Genomic DNA, 19,292 nt, shown 5'->3' with positions numbered 1-19,292 from the left:
GTAAAATATAAATTGAAAAGAGTGGGAAAACCCTACAAAAATATTTTTTCCTTTTTGGTAATTTTATTTTTACCTTTCTGAAAGAAGTCATTCATTTAGGTTTTAGATAAACTAGCTAAACATGTATTCTGTGACATTTTTAATAAATATGTGTGAAGAGTTCTAAGACAAGGACAATTTAAAACTGTAACCTCAATTCTGCAAGCAGATCATATGAAATATTAGTCATATAATATATAGGTTTCATCATATTTCTTATTCATATTCATCTTATTTCTCATTCATATTATCATATATGTTTCAACATATTTCTTCCCTACAACCAACCGTAAAGTCACATAAAGTCATAAAATCTGTTTCAGATTTGCGGCAGTTAAGACAAATTCCTCTTGATTTCTTATTTTAAGGATCACAATTGCCGGTCAGCTATTGGCCAATCTAAAGGTAAGGTAGTTTTGGAAAGAAATGCTGAATCTTGCCATTTTGAAAGAACGATTATATAAAAAGATTGTTTTCCATTTTTGACTAAAATGTCATTAGTGACAACGATTTCAGTTTTCTTCTTAACATTATGATTGTAATTTCTTATGTTTCAATAAAGCTTAAAGAAAAAGGATCTGAGCATTCTCAGTACCTTTTCTGATCTTTATCTTCAGGAGGGCCATCTCCATGTAGTCAAATACTGAGCTGAGTATCTGGAGAACTGGGCTCTTGTGTAGGCTGTACACTGAGTGTGAATTTGGGTAATTTCTCTTTTCTGGGCTTTAGCTTCCGCATCTCTAAAACGAGGAAGTGTGTTAGTTCTAGATTAGCATCCCAAGGGTCCATTTTAGCTCTAGTATCATCATTGTAAAACCTATTAACCAACATTTGTTGAGACAACGCATTCTAGTGTACAGACATCATGGGAGTATTTGTGGATACCTAAACAGTGGCTTATCCTCTGGGACAAACAGTTTCAGCAGCTACTAAACACTAACAAGCCCTATGGCCCAAATCAGGTAGCATCCTGTCATGTGGTTACGCCACGAGGACTTGAGAGATGTAGAACCAGAACAGTTCTGGTCACCTAAATTATTACAATTTCCTTACACTAAATTGTGTAGCAATTTCCTTACACTAAATTGTTGCCTCATAACCTTAAAATGGGAAAGCCGAGTGCCTAAGATATCACACCGTATACATACTGTTAAAAAAACATAAAAGAAAAACGATGTTAAACAACTATTTACCGCAAAAATAGAAACAAATAAATATGGGAAAATTTCTCTGGCAACTAGAACTCAATCCCTATATTTTACCTGTAAAACTAGAGCTCAGGTGTTTGGATCTACTGTCCAGGCCAAGTGAAAAGTTTTTCTAACAGTCTCCAAAACATCGTTAAGGGGGAACAGAAAACTGCCAGAGGTATGTATATTATGCAAATCAACCCCAAAGAAACTCTCCTCGAGCCAGCGAGCATCTCAACAGAGAATATCCCTTTGCGGCCTCCTCCTCCAATTCAAGCCTCAAAGAGGTTGACTGCGCTGGCCGTGGCTAGGCAACCGTCCGAGCCTTCCCTGCCGTGTTAGCCCCGCCTCTCGAGGCGCTTCCACCACCCCGCGCCTCGAACACCCTCCTCTCATTGGCCAGCACCAGGCCAGGGGTGGGCGGGGGAAATGCGTCAGAAAGTGTGCTCACTTCCGGCCAGGGAGCGCGCGGGTTGATTCGTCCTTCCTCGGCCGCGGGTGCTCGCAGCTCGGAAATGGCGGGTAAGTTCCCGGGAAAAGTTTACCAAGGGGAAGGGGCGGGCAGGTTTGGGAAAGAACGCCGAGACGGTGGTGACAGTGCCCGCCTGGAACTTTCGGGCTGCAGCCTGGTTTCTAGAAGGCCTGTTTCAGCCTGGAAACGCGGAACTCTCAGCTCAGCTCCTTGTCCGCCGAGGTTCGTGCCCCCGCCCCCAACGGCTCGGGGTTCTGCACCTTCTGCGGGGAACTCGGCCCTTAGGAGGGCCGAAGAGGCCAGGAGAAAGCGTCGTGATTTGGGCTTGTAAGGTGCCAGGTGCCTGGACGCCTGCTTCTCTTCTCGTTCCCTTTACCGACTGCTACCTCATCCACTAGTCTGGTTCTGTTCCCGCCAGCTGATTTTAATGCTCACTCTTCTCTTGCAGGTCTCTCTTCGCCTTCCACTATAGTCAACTTCTGAGCTAGCGCATTGCTGTCTTGCCCTGCACTAGGGCTCTCATTTGAATCTTGATTGACTCCGTAATAGTCTCCTTAAGGCCTCACACTTTAGTATTACTAAGATCTATTTAGATTTCCTTTGAGAGAGAGACAGTGAAGCATTCTTCCTTAATCTAAACTTCTCTTTTAGGGGGTGTCTATTTTAATTTTCTTGTGTTTATTCTATCCACCTCTTCTTTATTGAGTCTCTTCAGTTCACAACATTTAATAACTAATAATTGCCATTATTCTGTACGTTTATAAAGATTGTTTTGGGTTGAGTATATGCTTTTTTTAATCCATTTACATATCTTTTGAAGTGATGGACAGTTTCTTTTTCTTTTATCTTTCCCCATTGCCTTTATAGTAGTCTCAGTACACTTTTATGGATGTGCTGGATACATAGGCTATAGCATGAGCTCTACAGGTGTTTAAGGAAAGGCTCTTCTACCAAATAGAGACTGTAGGATTTGGGGGTACACTGGTACTATAAAAGAGGGGGGACATGTGTATTGCACAGGGTGTAGTGTTAAAAGAATTACACCTAAATTCGAATCTCAGTCCCACCGTTTAGTAATCGGGTTCCCTTTAAGGAATAAAACCTCTTTCTTTTTTAAATTTTAATTAATTTATTTATTTTTGGCTGCGTTGGGTCTTAGTTGCTGTGTGTGGGCTTTCTCTAGTTGCGGCTAGCGGAGGGGCTGCTCTTCGTTGCGGTGTGTGGGCTTCTCATTGTGGTGGCTTCTCCTGTTGCGGAGCACGGGCTCTAGGTGCACGGACTTCAGTAGTTGTGGCACGTGGGCCCAGTAGTTGTGGTTCGCGGGCTCTAGAGCGCAGGCTCAGTAGTTGTGGCACACGGGCTTAGTTGCTCCGCGGCATGTGGGATCTTCCCGGACCAGGGGTTGAACCTGTGTCCCCTGCATTGGCAGGCGGATTCTTAACCACTGCATCACCAGGGAAGCCCAGCCAAACCTCTTTCTAATTGAGCTTTTGAATATGAAATAGGGCTGATAAAGTATCTACTTGTCTTATAGAATTGTGGGGATTAAACTAATGTATGATTTGTTTCTTAGATTATACATAAATGCCTTGAGGTGGGTTTTATTATCTCACTTTTATAGGTGATGTTTGAGATGGGTTCTGTTATACCATTTTTATCCAGTAGGGTCAGAGAAACCAAATAATGTGCTTTAGTTCACAGATCTAGTAAGTAAATAGTGAAGCCTGGATTTGAATCCAGCAGTTCTGACTCCAAACCATTAAACTATACTGCTTCAAGTGTTCCCCACATTCTGTATATGTGTGTTTTAACCGCTTACTGAAGTTTGCGGCATGTCATTGTACCCCATTTTTCATTTCTGCTCATGACCTTTTTTCCCTGAATTTTTCCTAATTTTTATGATCATTTTGTCAGGAGATTTATTGTCATCTTTGCTTGAAAGTTTCTCTTCATAATGGTTTCTTCCATTGTTAATTATTATATACATTGATGGGTAGCCACGTTGTACTAAAACCATTTTGTTATTCCAGTAGCCTATGACTGCATGCACATGGTTACAAAAATTTTGCTAATACAGTGAAAATTTTCTTTCCTAATCCTGTCCCCTTTCCTTCTCTTTATCCTAGAAGTAACAGTGGTTACTAGTTTCTTGTGTATCCTTCCTGAGATAATCTTTCTATGCATTATTAGTTTTTTTTAACATCTTTATTGGAGTATAATTGCTTTACAATGTTGTGTTAGTTTCTGCTGTATAACAAAGTGAATCAGCTATATGTATACATATATCCCCATATCCCTTCCCTCTTGCACCTCCCTCCTACCCTCTGTATCCCACCCTTCTAAGTGGTCACAAAGCACCAAGCTGATCTCCCTGTGCTATGCAGCTGCTTCCCACTAGCTATCTATTTTACATTTGGTAGTGTATATATGTCATTGCTACTCTCTCACTTCGTCCCAGCTTACCCTTCCCCCACCCCACATTCTCAAGTCCATTCTCTACGTCTGCATCTTTATTCCTGCCCTTCCACTAGGTCCATCAGTACCAGTTTTCTAGATTCCATATATATGTGTTAGCATACGGTATTTGTTTTTCTCTTTCTGACTTACTCTAGGTCCATCCACCTCACTACAAATAACTCAATTTTGTTTCTCTTTATGGCTGAGTAATATTCCATTGTATATATGTGCCACATCTTCTTTATCCATTCATCTGTCGATGGACATTTAGGTTGCTTCCATGTCCTGGCTATTGTAAATAGTGCTGCAGTGAACATAGTGGTACATGTCTCTTTTTGAATTATGATTTTCTCAGGGTATATGTCCAGTAGTGGGATTGCTGGGTCATATGGTAGTTCTATTTTTAGTTTTTTTAAGGAACCTCCATACTGTTCTCCGTAGTGGCTGTATCAGTTTACATTCCACCAACAGTGCAAGAGGGTTCCCTTTTCCCGACACCCTCTCCAGCATTTATTGTTTGTAGATATTTTGATGATGGCCATTCTGACTGGTGTGAGGTGATACCTCCTTGTGGTTTTGATTTCCATTTCTCTAATGATTAGTAATGTTGAGCAACCTTTCACATGTTTGTTGGCAACCTGTATGTCTTATTTGGAGAAATGTCTATTTAGTTCTTCTGCCCATTTTTGTATTCGGTTGTTTGTTTTTTTGATATTAAGGTTCATGAGCTGCTTGTATATTTGGGAGATTAATCCTTTCTCAGTTGCTTTATTTGCAAATATTTTCTCACACTCTGAGGGTTGTCTTTTTGTCTTGTTTATGGTTTCCTTTGTGGTGCAAAAGCTTTTAAGTTTCATTAGGTCCCATTTGTTTATTTTTGTTTTTATTTCCATTTTTCTAGGAGGTGGGTCAAAAAGGATCTTGCTGTGATTTATGTCATAGAGTGTTCTGCCTATGTTTTCCTCTAAGAGTTTTATAGTGTCTGGCCTTACATTTAGGTCTTTAATCCATTTTGAGTTTATTTTTATGTATGGTGTTAGGAAATGTTCTAATTTCATTCTTTTACATGTAGCTGTCCAGTTTTCCCAGCACCACTTATTGAAGAGGCTGTCTTTTCTCCATTGTATATTTTTGCCTCCTTTATCAAAGATAAGGTGACCATATGTGCGTGGGTTTATCTCTGGGCTTTCTTTCCTGTTCCACTGATCTATATTTCTGTTTTTTGTGCCAGTACTATACTATCTTGATTACTGTAGCTTTGTAATATAGTCTGAAGTCAGGGAGTCTGATTCCTCCAACTCCATTTTTCTTTCTCAAGATTGTGTTGGCTATTCAGGGTCTTTTGTGTTTCCATACAAATTGTGAAATTTTTTGTTCTAATTCTGTGAAAAATGCTGTTGGTAGTTTGATAGGGATTACACTGAATCTGTAGATTGCTTTGGGTAGTATAGTCGTTTTCACAATGTTGATTCTTCCAATCCAGGAACATGGTATATCTCTCCATCTGTTTGTATCGTCTTTATTTATTTATTTTTTTTTTTGCGGTACGCGGGCCTCTCACTGTTGTGGCCTCTCCCGTTGCGAAGTACAGGCTCCGGACGCGCAGGCTCAATGGCCATGGCTCACGGGCCCAACCGCTCCGCGGCATGTGGGATCTTCCCGCACCGGGGCACGAACCCGTGTCCCCTGCATCGGCAGGCGGACTCTCAACCACTGCGCCACCAGGGAAGCCCTGTATCGTCTTTAATTTCTTCATCAGTGTCTTATAGTTTTCTGTATACAGGTCTTTTGTCTCCTTAGGTAGGTTTATTCCTAGGTATTTTATTCTTTTTGTTGCAGTGGTAAATGGAAGTGTTTCCTTAATTTCTCTTTCAGATTTTTCGTCATTAGTGTATAAGAATGCAAGAGATTTCTCTGCATTAATTTTGTATCCTGCTGTTTTATCAGATTCATTGATTAGAGTTTCCTGGTAGCAGCTTTAAGATTCTCTATGTATAGTATCGTATCATCTGCAAACAGTGACAGTCTTACTTCTTCTTTTCTGCTTTGGATTCCTTTTATTTATTTTTCTTCTCTGATTGCCTTGGCTAAAACTTCCAAAACTATGTTGAATAATAGTGGTGAGAGTGGGCAACCTTGTCTTGTTCCTGATCTTAGAGGAAATGGTTTCAGTTTTTCACCATTGAGAACGATGTTGGCTGTGGGTTTGTCATATATGGCCTTTATTATGTTGAGGTAGGTTCCCTGTATGCCTGCCTTCTGTTGTTGGTTTTTTTAATAGTTGATCTGGAAGTACTCTGGGTAGAATTTTTTCAGTATTAGAAATAAAATGCTATCCTGTAATTATCAAAGGACATTCTCACCTTGATTCTTAGCGGAGCAGTAGCATCCTTTTTATATTTCTTTTAAAAAGGCTACTTAGGTATAAATCCTAGCAGGTAATTTATATTAATATTAAATATTCAGAAATGTCAGTAGTCTGTCATTTTAATTATCAGCTTTACTCATTTATGTAAAGCAGGTCTAATTCACAAGCCTCTATCTCAAAAGTGATTTTTTTTCTGTTTTATGATGAGACAGTCATACTCAGTACATTTATGTAGGAGTATATGGAGATCTATGATCTGTTAGCATGTTATAAGTCTTACCTTTATTCCAGTTCTAATAAGAACTCTATTTGTAGGTTTGACTAATTAAACCACTTCCACCTAGACTTTTTAAAAACCTTTTTTCTTAGGATTTGGTGCTATGGAGAAATTTTTGGTTGAATACAAGAGTGCAGTTGAGAAGAAACTGGCAGAGTACAAATGTAACACCAACACAGCAATTGAACTAAAATTAGGTATGTATGCCTTTTCTAAGTAGTATTACGTGTGTACTGTGTGTGTATATATAATCTTTCTTTTTAAATTTGAAGTAGAATTTTATGTAAGAGCAGTTTATTGCAGACATTTGTATAGTTATTGTATTGTTTTTGCAATTTAATGTTTAGTTTTCTACACTTATTGAACACGTTCAGATTTTATTAAGTCTTGGTTTATGTCATGGTGTGGGTAGATGTTTGAGAGATGGCAGAGTTTACATATAGAAAGTTCAGTGTGGCAAAAAGTGACAGATATAAGTGGTCTCAGCCTCTTAAAAGTATTTACTTTTATTTGCTTATAAAAATAATAGAAGATAAGTGTTGGGGAGAATGTGGGGAACTTGCATATGTTACTGATGGGAACATAAAATGAGGCAATTACTTTGGAAAACAGTTTGGCAGGTTCTTAAAAAGTTAAACATATATATTTGCCATATGACTCAACAGTTCAACTCCTAGGTATCTACCCAAGAGAAATGAAAATGTTTGTCCATACAAAAACTTGTACATGAATGTTCACAGCAGCATCATTCACAATAGCCAAAATAAATAGCCCAGATATCAATCAGCTGGTAAGCGGTTAAACAAAGTGTGGTATATCCATGTGATGGAATACTATTTGACGATAAAAAGGAATGAAGGTCTGCTACTTGCTACAACACTTAAAGCACTTAAAGCAGTTGAGTTTATGGGATGTAAATTATAACTCAATAAAGCTATTTAAGAAATAATTATAAGCTCATGAATAATGGTTCCATCACTTTCCATTCCTTAGGTTTTTCATCTTTAAAATGGAGTTAATTTTACTTACTGTATAGTGGTTGTAAAGATTACATATGAGGTTAAATACAAGTAAAGTGCTTAAACAATTTGATTTAGAAATTCACAATAAATGTTAGCTATTATTATTTAAAACAGTACAAACATAACAGAAATACAAAGAAAGTGACAGATAATGGTGCCCTGATGCCTCACTAAAAAGATAATACTGATCTAAGTTTTTTTTTCTTGTACATACATTAATTTTCTAAAACCAGGATACTGCTGTAAGGCTGTTTGGTTATTTAGCTTAATAGTATCTTGAATATCATTCCTTGTAACTATATATAGAGCTACCTCATTCTTTTAAATTATATAATATAGTATGACTGTATCATAATTTATTTAAGTATTCTCTGTTGGGAGATGTGCTTCTCCTCTTTTGCTGTTAAAAGTAATTCTCCAGTAAATATCGTTGCATACGTATATACCCACTTGTGTGAGTGATCTGTAGAGTGTGTGGCTAGAAATTGAAATGCTGGATCAGAGTTTTTCAGCTTCAGCACTATTGACATTTTGGGTTAGATAATTCTTTGTTATTCTGCACTTTGTAGGATGTTTAGCAGCATTCCTTGTCTATTAACTACATGCCAGTAACATTCTCCTTCAGTTGTGACAATCAAAAATGTCTTCTGGGGCTTCCCTGGTGGCGCAGTGGTTGAGAGTCTGCCTGCCGTTGCTGGGGACACGGGTTCGTGCCCCGGTCCGGGAAGATCCCACATGCCGCGGAGCGGCTGGGCCTGTGAGCCATGGCCACTGGGCCTGCGTGTCCGGAGCCTGTGCTCCACAACGGGAGAGGCCACAACAGTGAGAAGCCCACGTACTGCGAAAAAAAAAAGGTCTTCTGATGTTGTCACATCTCCTGAGGGTTGTGTGTAAAATTGTCTCTGTTTAAGAACCACTGTGCTAGGTCAAAGGGTTAGAAACATATTCTACTTTAGTAGCCGTTGCTAAATTGCCTTCCAAAAAAGTACCTGTGCTTACACCAGAATTTGAGATTGCCTTTTTACTTATTACCCTGGTCAGTGTTGCATATTGTCATTAAAAAAAACAAAGCAGAACACCCTGCCCCTGTGATGGGTGAAAAATAGCTTCTTGTTTTAATTTGCAATTGTAGTGAAAAACACATAACTTAAAATTTACTATTTTTTACCATTTTTAAGTGTAGAGTTCTGTAGTGTTTAGCATTTATACTCACATTATTGTGCAACTGATCTCCAGAACCTTCTCATCTTGCAAAATTGAAACTCTGTATCCCTGTTTTCCCCTCCTGTTAGCCCCTTGCTAACACCTTTTTACTTTCTGTTTCTAGAATTTGACTACTTTAGATACCTCATATAAGTGGAAGCATGTAGTATTTGTATTCTTGTGACTGGCTTATTTCACTTAGCATAATATCCTCAAGATTCATCCATGTAGCACGTGACAGGAATTCCTTCCTTTTAAGGCTGAATAATATTCCATTACACGTATACACCACGTTTTGTTTATCTGTTCATCCGTTGATGGACGCTTGAGTTGCTTCCACCTCTTGGCTATTGCGAATAATGCTGCTGTAAATAGGGGTGTGCAAATATCTTTTCGAGATCCTGCTTCAAATTCTTTTGGATATATACCCAGAGGTGGGATTGCTGTATCATATTGTAATTATATTTTTAATTCTTTGAGGAACCTCCATACTGTTTTCCATAGTGGTTGCTGCTCCATTTTACATTCCCACCAACAGTGCACAAAAATTCCAATTTCTCCACATCCTTACCACCACATTATTTTCTGAGGTTTTTCTTCCCCCACAGTTTTTGACCATTTTTTGATTTGATAATTAAAATTGATTTTTAATCCTAAGAGAAGTATATCCTTTATATTCTAAAAGAATCAGCCCTTCTTTGGTAATATGTTGCAAGTACTTTTTTCCCTGTTTTGAGTTTTGGTGAGTTTGTTATGTAGAAGTTAACATTTTTTATCTAGGGAAATTTCTTTTTCTTTTATGAGTTTTCACTGTGTCTTATAAAAAGGTCCTTCCTACTCTAAGATTATGAAAAGATTTATTTATTGTTTCTTTTAATAATTTGTCGATTTTTTTTCTCTTTTTAAATTGAAACCTTTGAATCTTTATCTTGATGAGGCATAGGGTAGGAATCCAGCTTTATACTTTTCCAGATGGTTTAGTCAGTTATCTAGCTGCTGATTTGTTGTCTTCAACAATTAAAATTTCTTTTTTAATCATACTAAAATATTATATATATTCTTGGGTTTACTCTGGGGCCTTTTTTTTTTCCCTGAGCCATTAGTGTACTGTTACAATAAATGTTGTGATTAGTATATGGTGTGACTAGGTCCCACTCATTTCCTTAAGAGTTTTCCTGAGTTTTCTCTAATGTCTTCTTCTAGGTGGACATTTTATCAGGTTCCAAAGAGGTGTTTGGTTGATTTTTTTAAATTGAGATCCTGTTAAAATTTAAGTTTAATATGGGGAGAACCAACATCTTTACATTGCTGAATCTTCCTTTCTAATAGCAAGAATATCTTTCTATTTATTCAGGTCTTTTTTTATGTCTAGCTGTGGAGTTTTAAATTTTATGTACAGATGATATACATTGCTTAAGTTTATTCCGAGGTATTTCATCTATTTTACTGCTGTTATAAATGGGATCTCCTCGTCCATTATATTTTCTATCTTTATTGTGTATGGGAGAACTATGGAAAATAATTCTTAATACATATCTTTTTCCCACATCAAAATCTAGTTTACATAAATTTTATACATGTTTGACAGAACTAAAATTGACTGGGTTATTTGGTCAGTCTAATCCCTTACAGTCAGCAGCAATAATTTGCTTCCCTCAAAACAACCTTTCTTCCTATCTCCCTCTTTCCCTTCCCCTTCTACTTTCTCTGGAGAAATGTTTATTGAAAGCTACCATGTGACAGGCATTGTACTAGACACATGGGATAACTTTAACTCTTGACTGCATACTAATAATTCCACTAAGGTTTATCCCAAGATTCTTCTCCCGTAGCAAGCTATTTTCACTTTGTGTGTGAGGGATTGATAGGCATACTTTTCCCACACGGGTCCAGTGCTCTGGGGGTAGGTTACTATAGAAAGAGTGAATCTTTTTTTCTATATGTCACTTTAATTATGTTTAGGTATACAATTAGGTAGCATTAACTACCTTCACAGTGTTGTGCAGCCATCACCACTATCTGTTTCCAAAACTTTTTTATCACCCCAAACAGAAACTCTATATACCTGTTAAGCAGTAATTCCCCATTCACCTTCCCCTCCAGCCCCTGGTAACCTCTAATCTACTTTCTATCTCTATGAATTTACCTATTTTAGATATTTTTTTAAGTGGGATATTTGTCCTTTTGTGTCTGGCTTATTTTACTTAGCATAATATTTTCAACTTACTTAGCAAATGTTTCATGTTGTAACATGTATCAGAGCTTCATTCCTGTTAATGGCTGAATAATATTCTGTTGTATACCACACTTCGTTTATTCATTCATCTGTTGATGGACACTTGGGTTGTTTCCTCCTTTTGGCAATTGTGAATAATGCTGCCGTGAACATCAAGATATAGTTGTCTGTTGTCCTTGTTTTCAGTTCTTTTGCCATATAGCTAGGAACAGAATTGCTGGGTCATATGATAATTCTGTGTTTAGCTTTTTGAGGAATTGCCAAATTATATTCCATAGTGGCTACACCATTTTACATTCCCACCAGCAATGTATGAGTTTCACTTTTTCCACATCCTTGTCAGCACTTATTATTTTTTTATATATAGCCATCCTAGTAGGTGTGAAATGACATCTTACTGCAGTTTTAATTTGCATTTCCCTGATAACTGATGACATTGAGCATATTTACATGTGCTTATTGGCTGCTTGTGTATCTTCTTTGTAGAAGTATCTGTTCAGATCCTTTGCATATATTTTCATTGAGTTGTTTGTCTTTAATATATTTTTTGTTGTCGTTTTAATATATTTTAAAAACAGATAATCTTACTGGATTCTTCTACTGTTGTGGAGAGTGGTTTCAGCTGATTTTCTTTGTTTTTCTCAAGCATGCAATCATAGCATCTGAACATTTTAGTAAATTCACTTTCTTTTCTATATATACTTCTTACTTTGTTCTCTTTTCAATTTGCATTGGCTAGCACGTTCAGAACAGTGTTAAAAAATGATAGCCGTCATTCCTCTTCCTTAAATTAATGATGGTTCTTGTTATTTCTCCACTAAACATGATCCTGGCTTATTACATTGGAGAGTATTTTTCAGTTTGCAAAGAGTTTTTATTCAAACATGCATATTAGACTTTATTGAGTGCCATTTTGGTTTCCCTGGAAATAATTTTTATTATATTATCTTATATACAATGTAAAACATAATATTTAAATAATTTTATTTTTAAATCTTTAGATTTTGAACCATCCTTGCATTTCAGTACCTCGAGATATTTTGTTTTGATGAAGACTATATTATCTTTAAATATTTTTACATTATTGTTTATAGATGATCTTGGTCTGTGTTTTTCTCCTCAAGGCTTTCTTTTTAGGGAAGGTGAAGGTCAGCTTTTGTACTCTCTGTAACTATTTCTCATGGCCTTCCCACTTTACCATTCCTACTCTCAGCAGTTTTTAAAGCATTAGGTATACTTGTTCCTTAAAGGCTTGAAATAATTCACCTTAATCATTTTGAAGAGATTGTCCTCTTAGGCCATTTAATGCTTTTCTTGCCTTAATACAATTTAGATTGCATTTTCAGGTTTTGTGTTTTACAGGCTACATTTTTTTGTCCTTCCATTTACTTTTAACCTGTCATTCCTTTTAGGCATGTCATTTATAGAGAACATACTGAATTTGATTTGTAAAAACTTTTTTAATCTAACCAGTTTATCTCCGTTGCATTTATTGTTTGTTGCTTTTGTCATCTTTTTCTGTTGCTTCCTTACACTTTCTCATTCCTCTTTTCCTATGTAGTATGTGTTTTGTTTTCCTTTATCCCTTACTCTCCAGTATACTCTTTTAAATTCTACTAAAAAGCCATATAACCAATTATAAAAATACAGTGTATTGTTAGTTCTACTGAGATGATCTTTGTTTTAAGTTTACTACCATTCAGCAAATACTTATTTAGGTGTACTATGTGACAGGCACTTATCTTGGCACTAGAGGTAGAGCAGTATACAAACAGTCCCTCTTTTCATTGAACTTACATTTTCATTATGAGAAACAGACATATTAAATACATGACACATGGTGATATGTGTTATGGAGAAAATAGAGAGTGATCAGGTCTTACAACTAAGGTGACATTTGAGTAGATGCTAAGTAAAGTGAATCTGTGAATCGTGTAGATACCTCAAGGATATTTCAAGGAGTGTTCCAGGCTGTCTCTTTTGTGTCCTTCAGACTGGAACAGTTGTCAGTCTTTTCTTGACTTTCCTGACCTTAACACTTTGAAGATTACAGGCCAGTTATTATGTAGAATGTCCCTCAATTTGGGTTTGGCACATGTTTGCTTATCGTTTATTTCAGATTGTACATCTTTGTTAGGACTATCACAGAAGTGATGTGCAGATCTCATTGCATCCTATCAGTTTTTCATTAAACTTTCAATTCTTTCATTTATTTCCTGTTTTATTTAATGAATTATAACCTGTTACTATCATTTATTTTGGTGGTCAATTTGTCCCTGACTTGACCAGTGGGAGGCCAGATCAAGTTGGCTTCTGTGTCTTTTTTACATGTCCTCCTTATTATTTGATTACTTCGTTTTTTGATTACTTTCTGGAACAAGATGTTCTAGGCTCATGTGTTATTTCTGCCATAGCTCTGGAATTTAGTATACTCAGGAAAATATATGTTGGCCAGAACACAGGGTTATGAATAAACTTATAGTCTAGAGTACAGCTAGATACAGTGGGGAATATGTGGCATCTCTGAAGCTGCTTGAGAGCTAGAACCCATTATATCTGCAATATGAGCACCTGTTAGTGGGTTGTACATATGTTAAACGCCTGAGTAATTAAACTTTAATAATTGATTAACACGCATTGGTGATTTCTTAATTTTGTTTTTGGCTACTAAGACATATGTAGAATGTATCTTCTTTTTTTTTTACATCTTTATTGAAGTATAATTGCTTTACAATGGTGTGTTAGTTTCTGCTTTATAACAAAGTGGATCAGTTATACATATACATATGTTCCCATATCTCTTCCCTTTTGGGTCTCCCTTCCTCCCACCCTCCCTATCCCACCCCTCTAGGTGGTCACAAAGCACCGAGCGGATCTCCCTGTGCTATGCGGCTGCTTCCCACTAGCTATCTATTTTACATTTGGTAGTGTATATATGTCCATGCCACTCTCTGGCTTTGTCACAGCTTACCCTTCCCCCTCCCCTCCCCATATCCTCAAGTCCATTCTCTAGTAGGTCTGTGTCTTTATTCCTGTCTTGCCCCTAGGTTCTTCATGACATTTTTTTTCTTAAATTCCATATATATGTGTTAGCATACAGTATTTGTCTTTCTCTTTCTGACTTCACTCTGTATGACAGACTCTAGGTCCATCCACCTCATTACAAATAGCTCAATTTCATTTCTTTTAATGGCTGAGTAATATTCCATTGTATATATGTGCCACATCTTCTTTATCCATTCATCCGATGATGGACACTTAAAAAACTACAAATAGAACTACCATATGACCCAGCAATCCCACTACTGGGCATATACCCTGAGAAAACCATAATGCAAAAAGAGTCATGTACCAAAATGTTCATTGCAGCTCTATTTAAAATAGCCCGGAGATGGAATGTATCTTCTTTTATGCTTCTTTGTCCCTCCAAAAATTACAGAAGTGATTCGGAGAACTAGGAAATATAAGAACTATATATATAGGAGTAGAAACAATAGGATGTATATTCAAAAAGAAAATTCATTGCAGGTCCTATGTTGGCAATAAGGTGCCATTTAGTATTCCAGGCCCTGATCTTCCATTTGTCTCCACAGATGTGAATGACATAATTTTTCTTGGAAAGAAAATTTTTAGTGCTTATTTTAAATTATTTCAGTTTTTATATTGTCTGTTTCTCTATTGGAATAATGCATATTTTGCAGAAATTTTAAAAAGTGCTGAAGAAAATAAGAAATTAAAATTAAACCTGTAATTCTGTCACCCAGAGTAACTACTTCAGTATTGTAATTTGGGATATTTCTTTCTAGTTTTTAAAATTATATTGTATATTCACTTATATTATTTCTCTTTTATAAAATTCAGTCACAGTGTCATGTTCTGTTCACTTAATTGTAGGTACATTGTGAACATTTTTCTCTGTCACCAAATATCTCAGTAACATGATGTTTAGTGATTATATAAACCATTTCACATTTATATAATTTATTTAATCATTCTCCTATTGCTTGATATTTGGTTTGCTTGCTTGCTCTCTTGCTTTACTGACATAACAGCACTTCATATGTGTTCTCATGTACATATATATATGTCAGATTGAGTCAGCCTTAAACTCACTATTACCAACTTTGTAATCTTGAGCAAATTATTCTTTTTTGCATTATTCATCTGTAAAATGGAAGTAGTAATGTTACCTACCTTGTACAGCTCTTGCAAGGGTTAACTACAATAATGTTTATAAAATCCTTAACAAATTGCCTGGCACACAGTAAATGTTCAAGTGACAACTAATAATATTATTAATAACATATTATTATTTTGTGTGTGACTGCTCTTTAAATGTATATCCAATAACAATGTTTTTCACACAGAAACTTGTGCACACGCGTTCACAGCAGCATTATTCAAATAGTCCCAAATGTTCGTTAACTGATGAGTGTATAAACAAAATACGGCGCCTCTGTACAGTAGAATAATGTTCAGCCACGAGAAGGGAATGAGCTACTAGTACATGCTACAACATGGATGAACCTTGAGAACATATTAAGTGAAAGCAGCCAGACACAGAAGCCCTCATATTTTATAATTCTGTTTATTTGATATGCCCAGAGTAGGCAGATTTAGAGATCTGGTTTCATCCCTTTCATAGTAATTACTACATTTGTATAAGTGTTGAGGGTTTTTAAAATGAGAGTAGAAAACTCACATTTGTCCCGTCTATTAAAAGGACTAACCTCCATTCTTTGTGCCCCTAGCACCAATTGTTGGTTCCTTTTGTCTAAGGCCCAGGACTTTTTACCTTAAAAACCCTCTTTTGAGGAGATTACTTTCATTCTAATCTCTATCAAATTTAACCCATGGTATTTTCTCAATGTGTAATGCCAGGAACTTTTAGGCAACTTTTTAGAAATCTGCCCAGTGTGGTTAAAGGTCGTACAGTGAACAAATTTTCATATTTCAAGTTTCACGATAAGGACTGATATAAAAACTTCACTTATTGGATAGTAAAAGAATCCTTTATTAACTACACAGCACTGGTTTTAAAGAGTTTCTCTTGGATTCTCATATTTAAAATCTAATCAAATCTGCTCAAGCCAATAAATATTTAAGTATATATTTGCCTTAAGCTATTTGAGTTTTACTTCATTTTGGGTTTTTTTTGTTTGTTTGTTTGTGTTTTTGCGGGGTGCGGGCCTCTCACTGTTGTGGCCACTCCCTGCGGAGCACAGGCACCAGACGTGCAGGCCCAGAGGCCATGGCTCACGGGCCTCGCCATGCCACGGCATGTGGGATCTTCCTGGACTGGGGCACGAACCTGTGTCCCCTGCATTGGCAGGCGGACTCTCAACCACTGCACCACCAGGGAAGCCTGAGCTTTACTTCATTTTAACTAAAAGATTCATCACTTTACTTTTTCTTTTAGTTCCTATCTTCTGTGGACTAAATTCCATGCTAAAATAGTAAAACCTTACTAATTTGGATGACAGGAGTGGGTATTGGAAGAAGTCCAATCCAAATTATAGAAATAGTTATCATAACTAACCTTACACTTTTCCTATTCATTGCTTGTGTTTTTCTCTATCCATGTCTCTACCCATCATTACCAAAGTGCTATACATATTAGAAGCAGTAGCTTGAAATTAATTTTTTTTTGAAATTAATTTTTAATAATTTCTAGAGACTTCGAGACATTTTAAAGTATTAGAGATGCAGTAGTTGGGAATTTTTAGGTTAATGAGTCTAGACATATTGGACTACTTTATTTTCTTATTATGAAATATTACAGACATGCAAAAATTACAAGCAACTAATGAATATCTCTGATTCCATCACTCAGCTTTTTCAAATCTTAGCATTTTGCTGTATTTTCCCAGGCCTTTTTTTCTTTCAATTTTCATTACGAAAATTTGCAAACACAGAAAAATTGAGGGAACAGGATTTATACCTGTATATCCTATACCTAGATTTAACAATTAACATTTTCCATATATGCTTTAATGTGTGTGTATTTTTGCTGAATTATTTGAAAGTAGTTTTCTGAACATAAAGAATTTGCTCATAGCACATGTCCTAATATATGAATATGCACATATATAACCACAACACAGTTATTACACCTAAGAAAATTAGTGGTAATTCTTTGGTATCATGAAATTTTCTGATTTCCCTGGTTGTTCTGGAAAGTCTTCAGTGGCTTAAAAAAAAAAGATTTAAACCAGAATCCACTCAAGAATCATGCATTGTGTTGGGTGTTTCTTTAATCTCTTTTAATCCAGAACAGTCCCTCCTACGCATGGAACTTTTCCCTCCCTATGCCATTGATTTATTAGGCAGAGTAAAGTCATTACATAGAATTATTAATCAAATCTGCATTCTGGATTTGTCTATTTCCTTTTGCTGGTATTTAATTTGTTCCCTTCTCTATTGTAAATTGGAGGATATAAAGCTGGATTAGAGCTAGGATAAAATTTTTCAGTAAGAAAACTTCATAGGTGATACTGTATGCATTATGTTGCATTGAATCAAGAGGCACATATTGTTGGTCTGTCCCACAATGAGTGAGTCTAAGTTTGAGATCACTTGGAAAGATGGTGACCACCAGATCTCTACAGTGAAAAGATTCTTTCCTTTTGTAAATCAGTAAGCTGCTAGTTGATAACTTTGGCACCCTGTGAATGACCTGCTCTACGAGGACAGTGTTAGAAACTTTTCATCTGCAGTTATCTTTTCATTCTTCAATTGCTTAAGGGTTTGTTTGTTTTTTTTGGTAGTTTTTCTTCATAAGATGAATTATATTGGGAAAAAGTCCAGTAATATCAGTACTCATAATAAATGCAAATAAAAATAACAAGATACCCATTTCCATCTTAGGTTGGTAGAAATTAAAGTTGAGAGTACAGAGTATTCTCAGGGATATGGGAGAAACAAAGGAGTTTAAGTAGCTGCTGGTGTGTATTTACAGTATTTTAAAGGGCACTTAAGCAGTATTTGCAAAAATATTTCAGTACTTTTTTCAGCACTTGTACTGCCAGGAATTTACTCTATGTATACTTGTAAAAGTATAGCACGGTTAAGGATGTCATTGCAGCGTTACTTTTAATAGCAAAAAAGAAAAGGAAAAAAACTAGGAACAACATAAACATCATCATCTTGCAGTCATAAAGAATGATGTGATGCTATGAGCTTCATCAAACTCAGATTGTTCTCGTTCTCAGAATGTTTCTTATAGCACTTTGTTTTTGTTTCCTTTGTACTGTAGCTTTTCTCATCTCAAGGTGCTTTTTTGGTTTTGTTTTCTTTTACTCTTTGCATTGTGTATAAACATACCAGAAAAGTAAAAATTAAATCAGATGCCTCTGTCATGCCTAGTTTTCTAATTCTTAGAATCAGTAGGGTTTTGACGCTGAAGCACTCAAAGTAATATTCTGATTTTCATTGTTTGTTTTCCTCATGAAAATCCAGTGTAAATCATATAATGTAAAAGTGACATTTTAAGTAAGAAAAATGTTGGCTGTATCCTAGTTATACTGAAATTCTTAAACTGGAAATACCTGTCATCTTTAATATCGTTAATATTTCTATATTTTTTATTCTTTTAAACAGTTCGTTTTCCTGAAGATCTTGAGAATGACATTAGAACTTTCTTTCCTGAATATACCCATCAACTCTTTGGGGATGAGTAAGTAACTTAGTAAGATATTTGTCAAATTAGTATGGCAAAAACATTTTTTTTTAATTTAGAAATGAGAATTTATTTTCTTTACTGTTATTTTTCATGTAATTTATTTTAAAATATATATTAGAATGGCATTTTTTACATTGAGACACCAATCTACTATATAATACCTATCATTTAGTGCTATAGGTGCATTATCTCATTTAATTCTCATAATCTTAGCAATGGTATTATCATTTGTAGCATTAACATTGGTGGGATTGGATAGTTGCCTAAGGACATATGAATGGCTGAAGTTCAGATTTAGTCAGTCTGACTGCAGAGCCCATATTCATAACTACTCCTTTTTTCCTACC

At 36.1% G+C, this 19,292-nt stretch overlaps 2 protein-coding genes across 4 annotated transcripts in view; one reads left to right on the top strand and one right to left on the bottom strand.

Moving 5' to 3' along the window:
* The window catches only part of SLC25A12 (solute carrier family 25 member 12), a 113,431-nt gene extending 112,778 nt beyond the window's left edge, over positions 1 to 653 (bottom strand). The window contains exon 1 of the mRNA XM_032638014.1: positions 635 to 653. The gene's annotated coding sequence lies outside the window, so the exon portion shown is untranslated. The remainder of the gene's footprint in view (positions 1 to 634) is intronic.
* A 1,009-nt stretch (positions 654 to 1,662) lies between these two features.
* The window catches only part of HAT1 (histone acetyltransferase 1), a 50,192-nt gene continuing 32,562 nt past the window's right edge, over positions 1,663 to 19,292 (top strand). Inside the window, exons 1-3 of one of the 3 annotated variants that reach the window (XM_032637693.1) lie at positions 1,663 to 1,751; positions 6,896 to 7,000; positions 18,864 to 18,939. In XM_032637693.1, coding sequence (XP_032493584.1) covers positions 1,745 to 1,751; positions 6,896 to 7,000; positions 18,864 to 18,939 — 188 coding nt within the window. In that variant the 5' untranslated portion in view covers positions 1,663 to 1,744. Of the gene's footprint in view, positions 1,752 to 1,779; positions 1,924 to 6,895; positions 7,001 to 18,863; positions 18,940 to 19,292 lie in introns of those variants that run through there. The other 2 variants (XM_032637696.1, XM_032637695.1) reach the window with 2 other exon arrangements.

This window comes from Phocoena sinus, chromosome 7 (genome assembly GCF_008692025.1).
Source record: "Phocoena sinus isolate mPhoSin1 chromosome 7, mPhoSin1.pri, whole genome shotgun sequence".
Taxonomy (NCBI): domain Eukaryota; kingdom Metazoa; phylum Chordata; class Mammalia; order Artiodactyla; family Phocoenidae; genus Phocoena; species Phocoena sinus.
This window is presented reverse-complemented; position numbering and strand designations above follow the sequence as displayed.